This window comes from Centroberyx gerrardi, chromosome 11 (genome assembly GCF_048128805.1).
Source record: "Centroberyx gerrardi isolate f3 chromosome 11, fCenGer3.hap1.cur.20231027, whole genome shotgun sequence".
In the NCBI taxonomy this organism is placed as follows: domain Eukaryota; kingdom Metazoa; phylum Chordata; class Actinopteri; order Beryciformes; family Berycidae; genus Centroberyx; species Centroberyx gerrardi.
This window is the reverse complement of record NC_136007.1, coordinates 23,485,432-23,499,717: the sequence shown is the minus strand read 5'-3', so window position 1 is coordinate 23,499,717 and position 14,286 is coordinate 23,485,432. Positions and strand designations below refer to the sequence as shown.

The following is a 14,286-nucleotide window of genomic DNA, read 5'->3' as shown; positions in this document are numbered from 1 at the left end:
CAAACATCTACAGCAGGTCTACTTCTAGTGTTTATGGACTGAACAATGAACTGAAACAAACCCACTGCAGTGCCTTGCACTCAACAATATAATCCAAATGGTTTCACATTTCCCTTAACTACAGATTTAATCGAACAAACCACAAACTGGCTGCACTGAAACAGAGAGCACTGAAATAAGAGGCAGGAAACAGAACGGCACAATCGTTTCAAAAACACTGAAGTCACTATATTGATGACAGTCATTTCCAAATGGCAAGAGGATGTACATTTTTTTTTTTCTCAGCTTCATAAAAAAAACACAAGGTATTCCGAAGCTGTGCAGAATCCCTTGCTGCACAAATCAAGTTGCATGTCAGCAAAAATCTTTCATTTTATTCACACTGACTAAATCCTCAGCATTAGCATCTCATTTTCTCCCCCACTCAGTTTTTCGAATGTGCGTGCTGAAATTACAGTGTGTCGAAAAGGCTGTATCCGCACGTATCACAATTCATATCGCAATCGCAGTATTCGGCTAGATGTGCCATATACAATATATCGCAATATGATTGTTCTTGTGTAGTGTGCAGTTTAAACGTACCGTGGTGTGCTTCTTGTGCAGGTGTTTCTTCTTCCTCTTGCCTTGTGTGTGCGCCAGGCGGGGGTTGTTCTCCTGGTCCGAAGGCTGGTGGTGGTGGTGATTGTTCTTGCAGGGCTCCAGGCTCAGGCCGTTGGGGACCCTGGAGGGCCTCTTCTTGTGCAGGGGCCCCGCCTGGTTGTCCCTCCGCTCCTGGGGCTTCAGCGTCATGTCCTTCTGGAGGGACGAAAAGCAGAAAAGAGAGCGCTTACATTAGAGCCGAAGAGAAAGAACACTTTATCAGCGGCGCTCGCAGCTGCGTTTTACAGCGTGTATCGGCTGTAATACACGCCCTCTTGAAGAATCTCTGCACTTTTATTTCAATTCTGCGATTATATGGTTCACCAACAGTCAAACCAATGTTTCATTAAAGCTCTATACCTGAGAAAACCTCCTCATTAGGACACTTGAGAGCTTTGCTTGAAAAAAAAAAAAACTGCTCAATGCCCATTCATAAAAGCCCATTTTGATGGATAGCAAATCTCCGCTCTCCAGTGTGCAGTGCTCAGAGAGTTTTCTCCAAATTGAGGAGCACTTGTGCTCATTAAGCACTAAGGACTCTGTTTAGACATAGTGTCATCAGAGTTCCTTTCGGCAGAAGAGAGCAGAGCACAACTAGCTAGCTAGCAGTGATTTGAGCTGATTATTTCCTGCATCACAATTCTTATTTTTGATTCTTCATATACCATTTGTTATTTTGTGGCTTGAGGAAAAATGAGGAAAAGCCACCTTGATTCTTAGACTTTAAAACATCAATCCCAGTGTTTGGGTCAGGAGTCATGCAGTAAAAACAGTAAACTGGCCTTTCTCTAGTAGGTAGAGAAGTGAGCTTGTGACAAAAGGGTCGCCAGTTCACAGTATTAATCCTTGAGCTCCTTTTTTTTTGTTTTTTTCTTTTGTAATATTATTTTGGCGACATCTTCGGTGCTAAGTGCTCATTGCTGTGGTGTTTCTGCACTGCACTTCCTAGAGATCACCTGTCAGTCAAACAGTTTGTCCTTTTTCCTTGGATTTTCTGTAGGAAGCGCTCTGTTCTTTGTCTGTTCAGCCATGGTTACTATCGCTGCTCATGCTAACTACCCAGTTCTTCTTCTATTGATTCCCAACAAGCCGCTGTTGCTGCTGCCAGAAACATAAAACGCATCACTTCCTGTGCACCAGAGGATTTTTCCCTGGGAAAGATCTACCAGACAGCGGGTGTTTAGAACAGCAAATGTAAACGCTTTCATGAACAGGGTATAGGTTAAATCACTATTGTGTTTTATCAATCGCCAATAGAGAGTAGCAAAACAGACATTTACGGAAATGTCACAGATTATTGCTTTCAAATCCTCTGGACGAGCTAGGAAAAACTGAGCAGAGAAAGTTAACAACAAAACCTCAAAGTGCCACTCTGTTGTACAGGACACCTCCAGGTCTCTTCACTATCACTATCACTATTCGCTATCACTCTAAATGAGAATGTGTTTCTAATCAAACAGCCTGGTTAAACACAAGAAAAAAAAGCTGAATAAAAGTAAAAATAAATAAAAGTGTTGATTCTAACTACAGGGAACTCAATATTTAATTGGACATAGGGAACTTATTTGGTAAATTCCTCTACTGCCACACAACTTGTGCAAAGCAATGCAAATTGCAGACTATTGCAACTTATTTTTAATACATTCCGTTCTGAAATCCATAAAAACATCATGCAAAATGGCAACTAATGTCTGCAACTAATGTCTCTATCTGGCGCTTCTCTGATCTCTAATTATCAATCTGATTCACAGCCACAGACAGTCTGTTCCTCCCGGGCACAGAGATTGCGGAGCTTGTTTGGTGGGCTTATAGTGCAACCATGCCAGAAATATGCATAAAATCCCCAGTCCCTTTGGTGCAAAAGCCTTGACCTTAATTGATCTCAGAGTTAGTGCACTTTCTCTCTCAGAGTCAATGTTGTATTTTTGGCTTTGACCTAAATGAGTCTTGTTAACTACCATGGCAACCTGGGCCACTGGGATAGAGAAGCAATTCAGTAGGACTGCTGATTCACCAGCATGGAAATACAGAGCTGACCGGTTGTTTTAGGGGGCCTGGGGGCAGGGTTTGGACTGGACAATACTGTGGATAACGTCATACTGGAGAACTACTATCGGAATTTTTTTTATACAAATATTTTTATAAGTCTAATAAATATTTACCAAATTTATTAAACATTCAAGTCACAAAATTTTAAAAATAATTCATGGTTTACATTTTGTATGTCTAAATAAATAGATGATTAAATGGATGAATGTGTGGTATTAGGCTGCAAGACTGTGTTTTACTTACATGTTTATTACCTTCTGACAGTCTGCACTTTAACCTCGTCATCACTGAGTTATTTCAAACCCAAAATAATACATACAGGAATGGCGCCAAAACATCAGTCAATACAATACGGCACCATCTAAATGCTGATAGAGCAGTGTATGCTGCTTTTGCTGTCTGAGAATCCACCGCTAGTTATCTAATTACTATTGAACTTAGGCTACTGCTTGAAAAGAACAAGGAAATTCCCCGTGATGGATGATGATGTCAGACTGATGGGAGTTTCAAACTGCGCCTGAGCAGTGGAAGGTAATGTGACTTTGAATAACATATGTCACTACAGCACGCTGTAGATACTGCACGACAGTCAAGGTCGGTCTGAAGTAGTGGAGGCATGGTGGAGATGAGCAGAAACCTCTACTGGACTTGTATTTACCTTCAAGGCATATGTTCACAGCAGGAAAACAGATGAGCACAAGCGCAGTGAGAAACATCACAACATGAAGTTCAGTTTGCCTGTCAACACACAACCACTATACCGGAGGACATTTCTCTTCATAGAGAAAATTGGATTCTGAAAACAAACCAATACGATAAGCCACAACTCCAGTATTGCAAGATATTTTCTAAACAGATGGGGTTATACAGTTTGACAGGGCCGATCGATAGAACAACTCATCTGCCGCTGTGTAATGTATCGCAGCCATCCAAGGTAAAACTTATGGAACATATTGGCTCCATTATTTGGACAGGGCAACTTGTTTTGTTCCATTGCTGGTGTAACACCCTCAGGGAAACATTTAAGCTCCAGAAGCAGCCAGTGAGGCCACCATGACACTTCAGTGTGGAGGCTGAGCTGCCGGCATAACAGCTGACTGTCAAAGGGCAAAGTGTGAAGCTGCCACAACTGCACTAATGACATGTCAATACCCTGCCAAATACTGTTTCAAGGCTGGGAAGGCAAGCATGTTTGAATCTGGTGTCACTCTCACCACTCATGCCTCGGCACATTAACACTAGAAAGGTCAAGAACCACTACACCATTAGGCACTGAGATTTTCTACAAAACTGTAAATGCAATGTCAACACACCCATACAAACCCTTCCACAACTTTTCCTAAATACGCTGCTAAAGGACTGATTGTGTAATTGCACATGTAAATGATTGTTTGGTTTAACCAAACCATGATGCTGGGTGTATGATATTTATTACATTAACAATTGTTAACACTCCTGTTTGCTCTTGTTTTCATAGACTGTTTTTATGTCCTTGGTGCTGCAGCTTATCTTATCCTATCTTATCTTATCTTTTTTTCAAAATCATACTGGTTCTGTTTTGCCCTCTCTTGGGTTGTTTCTCAATTTTACACCATATGGTTTCATATCATTGAGTCTAAAAGGCTGTAGTGGATATAACCCTCAACACAGTAATAGTGGGCAGGCCTTACGCCTCTGAATGTTGCTTGGCTTCAGAACAGGGATCAACAGAATGGCCTTTGTGGTGTTAAAAACGATTAAAAAAAGACTAATCCTCACATATCACAACCGGTATTTCTAGATTCTCCATAACTGTGCTACTTAAGTTGACCATTTCACACTACAAGATTGTGATTATTTTCTTATTTTCTGTATTATCAGAAGCCCAAAAGCTCAGACTGCATCGTGCATTCCTGGTCTCACGAATACTGAGACATCTTTCTCTGCTTTGTTTCATTCTGTCTCAGTCCATTTGGCAGTGAACCAAAGGGTAAAAAACATCCTTGGGGTTGTTAGGTGTTTGTATTTCTTCAGCCAATCAGAGTTCTCCTGGAAGGCACTTCCAAGCTGGACTGAGCAGCAACCTACAAGATGCTGCCTCTGACCACAAATTATCACATAAGCCATTAGTATGAGACTCTTATGTTTGGTTTACAATAGACATACGGGATCAGTTTAAAAGACAATTTAAAACGGATTTCACACTGAGATGTACAGTGCCAGTGTAGAAAAGTCCACCGTGTCTCAAATAGTAACAGTTGCTAGCCGACGGACCACCTTAAAGCCATCTTAGCCTGTATGCAGAGCATTACCTTTGAGTGGCAGTGTTCGAGCTCTGCAGTGGTGTCAGACGAATGAGTTTGGTGGGTGTGCTGCCGGCAATGACTCACTAAACCATTTCTAAAGGCCTCATTTCTCTCATAGACACCCAAGTGCATGCGTCAACTAATCGTGTTTGCCTTTTCCTCCCACACTCATCCAACGCAAATAATGCAACATGACATGCATTGTCAGTGCAGAAAATAAGTGACAAAGTTATGACGGGGCTGAGAGAGGTCCCATTGTGCCAGCTTTGTGTGTGGTTCTAAGCCTCTAAACCAACTGATTGCCTGGAATAAATTATGCACAATGTGTTTTGCTTGTTCACCGAACAATGGCAAGACAAATTCCTTATTTCAGCTTCTTGTGATGGCTTTGAAAGGAAAATAACTGCTCAATATGGCTCACTCTCCAGAAGCTTTCATAGCTGTGATTGTCTGGCATTGTACAATTGAATTATACTGTGGCATTTTGGAGCAACTCATGTGTGCAGGTATCCTTACAATAGGTCACAATTCACAGCCTATCTCGAGTTAGTTCATATTTTCCTGTTACATGTTGAAATGATAAAATGTCTATTGCACAAAAATAATGAATTTATTACATCTAATGTGAGATAAGGCTTTTTCCATGTGAAACATCGCGTTTTTTAGTCTACATTCAAGCTGCAGTGATTTTAGTCTTAATAAATCTACTTAACTACTTCCACTACTCATTTGTTGTCAAAGCAGATAAGCAGATACGCCTGCCAACTCAAGCTGAAGTCTTTCCAAAGTTGTGTACTATCTAAGGGCAGAAGCTGCCTGCAGTAGATTAATATAGTGAGCTAGATGCAATTTCCTGCTGAATATGCCAAAGCAGCTCATTAACAATTCACACAGAAGAGTGAAGAGGCTCTTCCAGAACAGGCGACAAATTACAGTGCTTTGTCTGGGGCCTTGCAATAAATGTGGAGCAGCAAGACTACTCTACACAGCCACTTTCACAGTCAAGGAGGGTTTGAATGAAAACAATGTAAAAGCGAAGCTTGCCAAAAGAAAAATATGGTTCTAAGTAATCAAGTGAAATAAGTCAATGCATAAAGATGAGGAACTGAGTGGGCAGAATGTAATGATTAAAAGTCCAGAAGCAGGATTCATAATCATTGCAGCATGTAAGGTCTTACATTCTTATCCCATTCAAAAACTTTCATCAGTGATCTGCATGCTTCAAAATAATCATGTCAAATTATTAGAAAAAAAATGTGTATGTATTCCTGTCTGTCCATATGAAACACTGCTTTTGCACTATTGTACCCTCTCAAACTGGGTTGCAATAACTTTCCAGAGTTCTCCATTTGGGAGGCATTTGATTACATTTTTAGCAGCTTCTCTTGGAAAACCATCAGCTCTCTCTTTCATTTATCTCTCTCTCTCTCTGTCATTTCAAGGGGTTTAATTTCAGTCCACACATCCCACTCTCCCTGCTTGGCTCTGCGATTCCCTCTTTTCCTCTTCGTTCTCACTTGAACGCTGCCCCGGCAAACCTCCCCAGCCACCCCTCCTCGTGCTGGAGCACTCTGAACTCCCTGTGTCTACAGTAGTAGCTTTAACAAGATGGACCTTCTCTGGTCTCCCAGAGCCTGCTGGCATTTAAGCTGCCAAAGAGACGGGGCTTGTGAGAGTCTGATCAAAAGAGTCTGATCAACTTCTCTCAGTGAGACAATTGAATTAGTTTACACAAACTGGGCTCCCAGCAGAGAGAGAGAGGAAGAAAAAGAGAGAGAGAGGGGGACAGAGGGTGGCAGACACAGCAAGAGTCAGAGAGAGAGAGAGAGAGAGAGAGATAGAGAGAGCACTCCAACGCACCGGAGGCTTAATGAATCTGGCTTCCCACGATACTGCTGCATTCAGCACCAAACTGAAAGCGCATCTGCAACCATGCACAAACACACACACACACACACACACACACACACACGTCTCAGAACTATCTGGCTGACAATAAAATAGCAAACTCCATACAACAATAAACAAAGTAAACAATAATTAGCGATCTAATGAATGCTAATAAAGACTGATAAGTACAATCTCTCCTTGTGGGATACTCTAGGACAACAGCCCATATTATGTCCAGCCATCTGGTTAACTTGAGCACTGAATTGTCTCCCATTCTTTAGAGACTCCTTGACTTAATTATCACATTTTCAGTGGGTGCGAATTAACATTAAGTAAGCTATGAGTGTTGGGTGTAACACATTGCGAAGTAATTCATTGCTGCTTTTTGTGGTAATGTAATGTGGTAATTACATATGTGATTATAGCAGCGTTAATATAGAGCGAATAAATGGGAATGTTTAAGATTTATGGTTGTCAGCGGTTCAGAACCTTATGGGAATGTTCGAAAATGATCCATCCAGTAAGATTGTGACAGTTATAATCTCCATATCCATCCATATTAACACTGATTTGCATTAACTTTGGTGTGCATGTTCCCTATGGTGCACCTAGTATTCATGGCGTTTGACCATGAGTCATTATACAAGAGGCCTCAAGCCCCAATTACAATTAAACTGGATACTGACATGCACTTCAGTTGAAGGTTTTGTCTTACACTTTGCATTTAACACTGGCTACTTCTACATTGTTTGGCACAAACAGTATCTCTCTAGGTAGAAAAAAGAATTTTAAACCTCAACCACAAGGATTATAATGAACACACAAGATTTCCCATTCAAGTCGATATTCTTCAACATTCATTTGGCTGGTACACTGAAAATGTCTGCCATAAAACTTCATAATGTCACAATAATGTCAATGATGTTTTGACATAAATAAACATTGATCCAGCATCAATAGATATACAGTGCATGACACTGGTGGCAAAGGTATCATTTTACTGAACAGTACATTGGCAGCTACAATGTGTTCTATATTGTGCAGGAAATATATACTTTGATGTTTCTCTATTTCTTTCATAGACATGAATATAAAAAAAACTGTGTGGAGGTCATTCCTTCAATGGAGGAATCAAGGAGGCGACCATCATATGCAGCCAGTGATGAGATTTCAACCTAAAATTGAAATTCTATACTTGGTTGAATAATCTCTGATGCTCCTAAAATTCCTAAATTCTTTCCGTAGGGTGTAACACACAGCCCAAAGCCACCTGGCCAAAAAACAGAAGAAAAAAGCACCTGTAAGCAACACTGGTGACACAGTAATATACCTAAAATAGAGCCTGTATTACAGTGCTAAATTCAATTCTTGGTAGTACGACAGAAAAATCTATCACCATCAGCACAATTTTTGTCTTTTAAATCCCTCCTTGGTATAATGAATCTTTGTTTATCCTATCTTAACAGGATATCATGGCTAAATAAACACCACATCATCTGCAATTCGTTCCTCAGCATGCAGCAAAGCCACAACACCCAGTTCGGTTTAAAGTGGAAATGAAAACACCTGTGAGTTTCACTGGTGTAGCAGTGTTTAGTACATTAAATTTAAACAGCCTATAAAAGAATGCTAAGTTCAATCCTTAGTGTTATGACAGAGCAGCTCTCAACAATGCTTGACCATGTTCCACATGGTCCCAGCTCAATGTTTATTTGAATTAAAGACAGTACTAGAGTAACAACTCGACCCATATCTGTCCTCAGAGCTATGAACCAGCGGTTGAGGTCCTGTCCGACCTGCTCAGGAGCCTGCAGCTCATTCAGCAGTGTGCTGCAGGTGCTGGAAGGCAGGGGACGCTGCCCAGGGCCCATGCTGCTGTGCAGTAAGTATCATAAATTCAACCAAACAGACAACCATAAGGACATCCATATACAGTCTAGCACTACTGCTGTCAATTAGCCGGAACTTTAAAGGATAAGTTCATCAATTTTGGACATATAATTTGTGTCTTACATACCTGCAATAGTTGGACCTGCAGAGAATACTGGCTCCTGAGTCAGCTGTCGGTTGAAACGGCGAGCTCCTGTTACTGCTAACAAGCAGTCCAAATGGGGTTTGTCAAAATAACTCTACAAAAAGCCATTTGTAGGCTCCACAGGGGAGTTGAGAGTAAACGGACAGTACATAAATTAAAATTAGCTCTGACTTCATGACACAGTTCCACCATCACGCACACTTTCACTAATCAGGAAATCATGGAACTATTTTTCTCTGCCACAGCACAGACCGCTGTGGGGTGAAAGTAAATCAGTCAGTTCAGATTGTAAACAGTAGAGTTTGGTAGAGGACTATCCATTGAGTGGAAATGGTGCTGCTGCTTTCCGGGCTGTGGATAGAAATACGTTGGTTGGTCTCCATATCATTTTCAAAAACTGGCCTTATTGGAGATATTTTAACAAACCCCATTTGGACTCATCGTTAGCAGCAAGAGGCCGAGCAATGGGAGCTCGCCATTTCAACAGACAGCTGACTCAGGAGTCAATATTCTCTGTGGGTCCAAGTACAACAGGTATGTACTGTAAGAGACAAATGTAAGAGACAAAAAAAAAAACAACACAAAACCATTCAGCAGTCCATCCAGCAAGTCGACCTGAAGCTCAAGGAAATCAGACCAAACAAAAAGAACCAAGAGCTGGACGAGAGGATTGCAGCTCCTGAAAGAAAGAAAAAGGAACTGGATAATGGAGAGAATGAGAGAGAACTTCACCCCTTTTGTTTGGTTTAGGTGACAGAGGCTAAGCAAGCCTGCTGACTTATTGACCAAACACAGACCGAGTTACTGATGGTGAACAAAAACAATACAATAAGTGAAGACACACACACTTCATGGTTTGTTGAACTAATGAAACACTCAAGTTGTATTTAGAGCCACATTTTCAAAGTAGGTGAGAAAGCCTTGGAGAAAATCCTGAAGCAGAATTTCTACGCTCATAATTTCACTGAAGAATTTCAGCCTGATTAAGGCTGAATGTTGTGGAAAGGTTGAGGTGCGGGTCCAACCTTAGAGTAGTGGTTCTCAAAGTGGGGGTCGCGACCCTCCAAGCGGTGGTAAGATAATTTTGGGTGGTTGCCAGGTGTGGGGAGAAAAATGCAGCCGCAAATACATGTTCTCGGTTTTTTTGTGCATAACTTAGCTTACATAACTTAAAAAATAATAACTCATCAATTCATCATTCAGCAAGAGCAACATTAGTAAGAACTGTATTCAGCTCTGGTGTGCCGCCTCCACCAACCGCAGTCGGTATCGGCCTTTATGAAAATGGGCCAAACGGAATCCCCATAGAGACTGTGCATTGGCCTTAGTGGATTATTGGCTGACAGCCTGGGCAGCCTGTTGCTGCTGCAAGCCAAAAAGGTGTCAGCTTCCATCCCTCCCGTGGGGACATGATGGACTTGAATGTCTCCTGAGTCCTTTTCTCTTAAACCTGTGTGTGGCGAGTAAGACTGAGCCCGGAGGTGGTGCTGGGTCACCAGAGAGGACTGCACGTATCACTGGATTTGGTGAATATGATAAGTAGATTGCCTATTATTCAATTTATCTTCATCTCAATCCGGCATCATGTAGCTCTGCGTTAGATGAACCACTGGGAATGGTTTACCTTCATCAGTCACCTCAACAATAAAGCCATTTTCTGTCATGAAGAGGTGAATGGTTTACAGCACAGCGACATTAAGCTTTATCACAACACAGCTGTATCACAAAATACTTCATTTCCAAACTAGTTAGAGCTAGTTAGAGCTGTGTGTGGTAAAAAATGATGTCACTGCAAAGGATTAAAACACACATACGCACGGCACACACAAAGACAGCCTCCACTGCCTCAATAGCGAGAGGCTTAAGCACATTTTATCAGAGCGGTAAGTGCAGAGTGCTGCAACGCTGGAGCAGAGAGGCGTTCGGTTTCTCACTTAGGGGCGTATTTTAAACAATTACTCTCCGTGTTCCTGTCGCATTTAATGGACACACTGTTGTCCAATCTGGACATTTTAGTGTTAGAATATTAGCTAATGTTAAGAAAATGACTGGCCTACATGGAATGAATTCCCACATGAGGGAGAGAGACGAGATAATAGACTTAGCTATCGTTCAGAGTTGAGCGTGCTAACACCAAAATTTTGTAAATTTTGTTTGTAATGTTCTAGACCTTGTTAGGCTCATTCTCTGTAAAGTCCTTTCAGACATGCTTGAGATAAAGGGCTGTATAAATAAATGAACTTGAACTTGAATGTTACACAGAATACAGCTCATCACTTGCATTATTTATTTTTTACAGCCAAAGATGTCAATATTTCTAGATGGTCAAGTACACCTGTATGTCAATGCTCCAGGCTTCAGGTAGTTTGTTCAGTCTGAGATCTGACCATGTTCATATTTTAGTGTTAGCTGAGTAACATAGAGACACACACAATTAAGCTCCAGCAGTCTGACAATGCACACACACACACACACACACACACACACACCCTAACACTTCCTCATTACATAAGCAGAGGCATACACTCAGCAGCAAGCAGAAAGGTGCGATTACTCACATCCCACAAACAGTGACTGCTGGTCAGTATGGTGGACAGACAAATCTACTGATTCAATCTAGCGATGCAACCACCGCCGCCTCATCTGTCTAATCAAATCATCAAACCTCCTATTGACACGGCAACCACATATTGACACGGAGCAAAACTAATAAAACTTGCTCGCACACATAGGCTTATCAGTATGGCAACAATCCATCAAGTATCAGCAAAAAAACAGGAACTCATTCCTCTAATATAGGCCTACTGGCATGACAGTAGGTGATGAATGATTACTGCACCTGATCACACACTTGCATAACACTATCATCATTCATCATCGTTGGCAAGGCAGCTGAAAACATTCTTTGAGATTATTGGCTGCACATTTAGCACAGTCATATGAGTAGTGGCCATTACACTGATCATAAAATCCACTATTCCACTCCAAAACAAACAGAAAATTGTACCCATTCATTACATGTTCACCCGACGGGCCTTCCATTCTGCATAATCATCCCAAACAGCCAGAATTATGGATGTCCTACCTAGTAGTATCCATCGAAAAAGCAGCAGTAAAAAACATCTGTTTAAGCTTTGCTGCTCCCTCAGCCCTGCTCAATTTACTCCCTCCTCTTTTGTGTGCCACTTTGATGTTTTTGTTGCTAAACATATCCATTTTCCAATTGCTTACCACATTTTCGCCAGCTAGCAGGGACGCAAATACATAAAAAAAAAACCTCACATCAAAGTATGTAAGGCATTTTAATACCATCATGCGAGTTTAAAACTGTAACATCTTATTTTGTAAGTGACAAGCCCAGCACGGTGAATTATCATTTGTCATTTTGCCTCACTCTGTTGCTAAAAAAAGTGAAGGAACATGTCAAACGATATTTCATGGTTGAAAGTGGAGCAGTAAAAAGCTCAATCTGTAAAATAGACATTACTCTAGAGGAGATTCCTGGCCTAGTCTGCTTAGTCACATACTACCTAGCAGTCTAGCGGTATATGCCCAGTGCCAACAGACATGAAAGCAGCATATAATTCCTACCGAGAGCATTTCATTGGCAGCTTGAAAAGGCTAAACGAGGGAGGCTAAATGATTTGAAATCCCACATTCCCCGGGAAACAAGAGAGGGATGCTGAGGAAACCAGCAGATGCGTAGAGAACAGAGGGAAGGAGGGACGGGACACTTACTTAACGCTAGTTAACAAAAAAACAGCCGCAGATGAGATCAGCTGCTGGGAGCACCAAGTGTTTCATATCGCTCTATTATCTTTGCGGAGCTGCAGCCGGAGGGGAAACCGCAGGCTGGAACCAAACTTCTAAACTGGAAACCCCTCTCAGTTCAGTTCTTCCTTCCTACAACCCTATTCTGAAGGTCTGTCTACCTTCTGTAGAGTCTCAGAACGCAAGCAGGTGCTCACACACACACACACACACACACACACACACAGCTGGTGAGCACTTTCAGGTGTAGATAAGCCAATGTTGGCAGTGTACGCATGGGGGTGGGGGAGTTGTCTGAAGCTAGCAGAGCATTGCAGGCAGGCAGTAAATTATTCCCCCCACAGACATACCATCTACAAGATGTTTGTTCACCTGCCTTTGTTTCCCTCTTCCTTGTTCATGATAGCACTCTCACAGCAATAGTGGGGCCTGACAAAAAAAAAAAAATAGCCTACACCTGAAAACATGCACACATACACACTGATGCACACACACACGCACACAGAACACCTAGCCAATTTCCTGGCACATATCTCATCATTGCAGAGATTTTTCCATTTGAGTCAGAGGGTGCACGAAGAAAAAAAAAAAAAAAAAAAAAGAGGATATCCTGTGTATGGCGATCTGATTTCCCGATTGTGTCTGGCTGCTCAACAACTACAGATTCCCGGTCAGTTCATTGCTTTGCGGGAGCGCTGACAGGACCGAGGGGAGCTGGGGAAATGGGGAGATGTCAGCGAGCGGCTTCCATTTGTATCTTCCGCTCTTATCAGTCGTCCTGAGAGGAGCACAACAACCGATTGGCCCGAATAAAACAAAGCGGCGCGGGGGCCACGCACGTCATATCAAAGACGCCGATCAAATGGCTGCACCGTGGGCACAATAACCAGACTCGGAGGATGGGACATGTCCAGAGTGACAATACAACACAGCCTGTCGGAGCAGACGGGAGGTTGGAGTTGTTCCTAAAACTAGCTAAAAGTATCTTTCTGCCTTGCAACGTTGGCCATATTGGCAACAGGAGATCTTAGCGGCACCAAAGTCGACAGATCTGCATCCATGTGTATCCACAGATCTGTATCCATGAGCGCTTGTGTGTGTGGCTCTGCGTACGTGTGTGCTTGCGTGCTCTTTCAGTACTCTTTCAGTACATCTTAATAGGAGGCAAATCAGGCCTTCTGCAGTGACGCCAGCAAAGCACAGGACTTAATGAAAAACAAACATTCAGCGTGAGCCGGGAGAACCCACAACATTTACCCTGATTAAATAAACATGAGGAGCAGATCCAGCCTGTCAGCCTGGGGTTTCTTGTGTTAATCACTGAGTAAGCAGAGTGGGCAGAGTGGCCCTCTAATGGGCACAGAAGGGTGTCAACCAGCAGTGTTTGTGTTGCTGTGCTGCAGAATAAGAGAACATGCAGTAATGGGGAGGTGCGGCGGGGTCGTGGAAGCCTATGTTAGCATATTCTAGACCCATCCGTCAGGTTGTGTGCTGTGTGATGTTTGTGAAATATGAATAAAAGGATGTGCCGGTGTCCCACAAGCAAACAAAACCAAGATAATATGTACACCAGCCGTTTGGTTGGCAACTTGAATAAGTAAAGCGTAATGCCAAACA

General features: G+C 42.2%; 1 protein-coding gene across 1 annotated transcript in view; it reads right to left on the bottom strand.

Annotated features, from left to right (window-relative positions):
- The window catches only part of auts2a (activator of transcription and developmental regulator AUTS2 a), a 303,676-nt gene that overhangs the window by 232,089 nt on the left and 57,301 nt on the right, over positions 1-14,286 (bottom strand). The window contains exon 2 of the mRNA XM_071898324.2: positions 583-795. Coding sequence (XP_071754425.2) covers positions 583-795 — 213 coding nt within the window. The remainder of the gene's footprint in view (positions 1-582; positions 796-14,286) is intronic.